At 41.2% G+C, this 3,234-nt stretch overlaps 2 protein-coding genes across 2 annotated transcripts; both read right to left on the bottom strand.

Annotated features, from left to right (window-relative positions):
• Nucleotides 1–108: 108 nt before the first annotated feature.
• TM35_000113380 (hydrolase) lies at nt 109–1,092 on the bottom strand (the record flags this gene model as incomplete). Its single annotated transcript, XM_029025047.1, has 1 exon — nt 109–1,092. One exon carries the CDS (start codon nt 1,090–1,092, stop codon nt 109–111), a length of 984 nt encoding a protein of 327 aa, XP_028883870.1.
• Nucleotides 1,093–1,656: 564 nt separating this feature from the next.
• TM35_000113370 (putative amastin) lies at nt 1,657–3,192 on the bottom strand (the record flags this gene model as incomplete). Its single annotated transcript, XM_029025046.1, has 1 exon — nt 1,657–3,192. The coding sequence occupies one exon, from the start codon at nt 3,190–3,192 to the stop codon at nt 1,657–1,659; it is 1,536 nt and encodes a 511-aa protein (XP_028883869.1).
• Nucleotides 3,193–3,234: the final 42 nt, after the last annotated feature.

The following is a 3,234-nucleotide window of genomic DNA, read 5'->3' as shown; positions in this document are numbered from 1 at the left end:
ATGAACGAAAGATAAAAGAAAACCTCCTATCAGTATCATCACCCATCACCCATCACTCATCACCACAATAATAAAAAATAAACCACAACCACACATACATTCATTAAATTATTCAAGTTTGAAAACCTCCTCCAGCTTCTTTGCCACCCCATCCTCTGCATTGGTCCCAATGACCTCCATCTGTGGTAGAAGGGCCTTCAGTCTCGGATTTGCATTGCCCATCACACACCCCTTCGCCCCAGCCGCCAGCATCTCTTTATCATTCATACCATCCCCAAAGACAATGCAGTTTGCCATCGTCAGTGGAGCCCCATTCTGTTGTGGGAGTCGCCGCAGTAATGCCTCAATAGCACTCCGCTTCGTCACACCCGCTCCACACACGTCAAGGCAGTGAGTGGCTGAAAACACCACTTCTACCCTTTTTGGATATTTCTGTAGTATATCACGTTCAAGTGCATGTAGCCGTTCAACATTATCGGAAAGAAATGCCACTTTCCCCATTCCTGCGAGGGGATTCTTCCTGTGAGAAGTACCGTTATTGGTAACACCTCCTTTCGCTTCTTCTTCCTTCTGGTGCTTTAGGTATTCCTGATACTCCTGTACGAGTTCTTGTGGGTCTACCAATGTATATCTTAATCCACTATCCTTGTAGTTTTCAAGTTCTTCATGCCAGTCGAGAGTGCATTTCCAGTCATCTCCTTGATACATATATATATTTATCTCCGTCTCACCTGGTGGGATCATCTGCAGCAGATCACACACCACTTCCGGCTCCACATCGCGTTCCACGATAAGTTCCATTGGAGGAAGCCCTGTAGTAGTAGTAGTGCCTTTCTCTTCTTGTTTAGAGCCGATTAAATGTACCCGCGCACCACCGGAGGTGACGAGATATCCCGGCTGCGGCAAATGCATATTGTACAGAATAGACGCCACGTCGCTGTGAATACGGCCAGTGGCCAACACGATGTAAACACCGGCCTGCGAGAGGCGAGAGAGTACCGCACGGGAGCGGGCCGTCACAGTGCTACTGGGTGAGAGTAGTGTGCCGTCAAGGTCCGTCACCACCACAGCGTACGGGAAGGGCTCCGTCATCTGTATATAAATGAAAATAAAAATAAAAAAAGGTAATTTGTATTTAGTCTTTCTACTTTGTGTTAGGGAGACTATGTGATTGTGGTGGAGGAGAAGAAAAGAGAAAAGAAGATAGATTTCATATAAATATATATATATATATTTGTATATATATATATATAGAGAGAGAGAGAGAGAGAGAGATCCGTGTCTCCATTTGGAGGTCAAAGGGAAGGAGGGGGAGGAGATGGTGGTGGCACAATTATACGATCGTGAAACTGAAGGGCACTAAAAAAGAAAATAAAAAGCAAAGAAAATAGCAAGAAAAATAGAAAAACATACAGATATATATATATGTAATCTCTCTCTCTCAAATCCATCTGATCGAACTACATACGGTAAATTATCACAAAAAAAAAAAAAAAACAGCAACAATATTGTAGTTCTATACCACTACATCAATTCACATATATATTGTAAACAAACGAAGAAACAATAGCAAGTCATAATAGCGGACATAATGCATATTTGATTTTTAATAAATGAAAATCTATTTTTTTTTTCTTTCTTTCTATCTCTTTACCTCTAGCGTACAAAAAACAAAACCGAGACTGCCATGTCAATCATGAGTAAAAACCATGATGTTAACTGCATACCGAATCCCACTCCATATGTCGTAGTCCGTGGAAGAGTGGTATTCTCACAGTACCGCGATGTGTATATACCAGCAATAGCAGCCCAAGCGATAAGCTGAAAAAAAAATATAACACCACATATCCCAGCCGTGACTATACGGAGTAAACGAAGATCACTCTTCTTCATTAATGCTATAATACATCCTAACGCAGCAAAGTGTAAAATAAGGGACATGCTTGCAAAGGCAGCTCCAACATTTAATCTTGATTGAATCGGCGAACATTCAATATAGGCAGTGCGATTTGTATAGGTAATAGAGTCACAGTTCTCTTTGTAACCCCAGTAGGTGTAGCAACTCCCACCAGTCACATCTACCTGTGAGAGTGGATAAGAAACAATAGTGAGGACAAATGACATCATAGTTACGAGAAACATCACAAGAATGCCTTTATTGGTTTCTTCTGCAGAATTCCATAAATTATCTATACATGTTATAAGAGGTTTGAATACCTTTAGATCATCATAGTAGTAGTAGTCCCTACTCTCCTTGTCCTCCTCACTTTTCTTGTTAACATTAACATTAACATTGTTGCTATTCTTATCCTGTACCCTATTATCATTATCATTATTATTATTATTATCATCATCATCGTAGACATCACCGCGTTGAGTACGCCCTTGTTCTTGTCTATACACACTTTTTTTCACATGTGGTGGACTCCTTGGTGAATCTGGCCTTGCTGTATGTGATCGTGTACTAGCAGAATAAATAGAGGAAGGGGAAGCCAAAGTTCCCTTTGGTGTTACTACTGTTATTGCTGTTGGTGGTGCTGTTATTGCTATTGCTGTTGGTGGTGGTGATTGTTGTTCTCTAACCTGAGCGGCCATCACGGCTGCAATTTCTTTCATATCTTTACTATGATCTATACTAGAGCGCCTTGCTATATCCACATCAATAGATGTAGTAGATAACCTTGGAGCAGCTGTTGTTGTTGTTGTTGTTGTGGATGTATTCACAGCGGGATCTACCGGTGTTTTTTCAACAACTGCTGTAGGGACTTCTTTACGTTCGGGTTTCTTTACTTCACTTACACTATAGGAGTCTTCAGAGGAGGTGGTGACATCATCAAAGACCCCAAACTTTCGTATCTTGATGGCGTTATTATTTGGACTCTCATGATTGTTATTGTTATTGTTGTTATTATCAGCAGCAGGAGTGTTATTTGTGGTATTCCGTCCACCACCGAATTGAAAAAGAGCGATTTGAGAGGGACGAGCAGCAGTCGTCGGTGCACTTTTCCCTTCTTTTTCTTTTTCTTCTTTTTCTTTTTCTTGTTGTTGTTGTTCTTTGTGTTGGATGGGAGTTTCGTGAGGACGAACGGGAGACTCTTGTTGGAGTGGGATATGCCTTTCATACGGGTGATCACCCCCGCTGCTCCTGCTGCTATCACTATTGTCGAAATCTACATGTTTCTTTTCACTCATCTCTCTCTCTCGCTCTCTAGATATATATATATATATATATAT

The sequence above is a fragment of the Trypanosoma theileri genome (assembly GCF_002087225.1).
Source record: "Trypanosoma theileri isolate Edinburgh chromosome Unknown TM35_Tth_11_V1, whole genome shotgun sequence".
NCBI classification, from domain to species: domain Eukaryota; phylum Euglenozoa; class Kinetoplastea; order Trypanosomatida; family Trypanosomatidae; genus Trypanosoma; species Trypanosoma theileri.
Note: the sequence above shows the minus strand (reverse complement) of the source record. Positions and strands in the feature narration are given on the sequence as shown.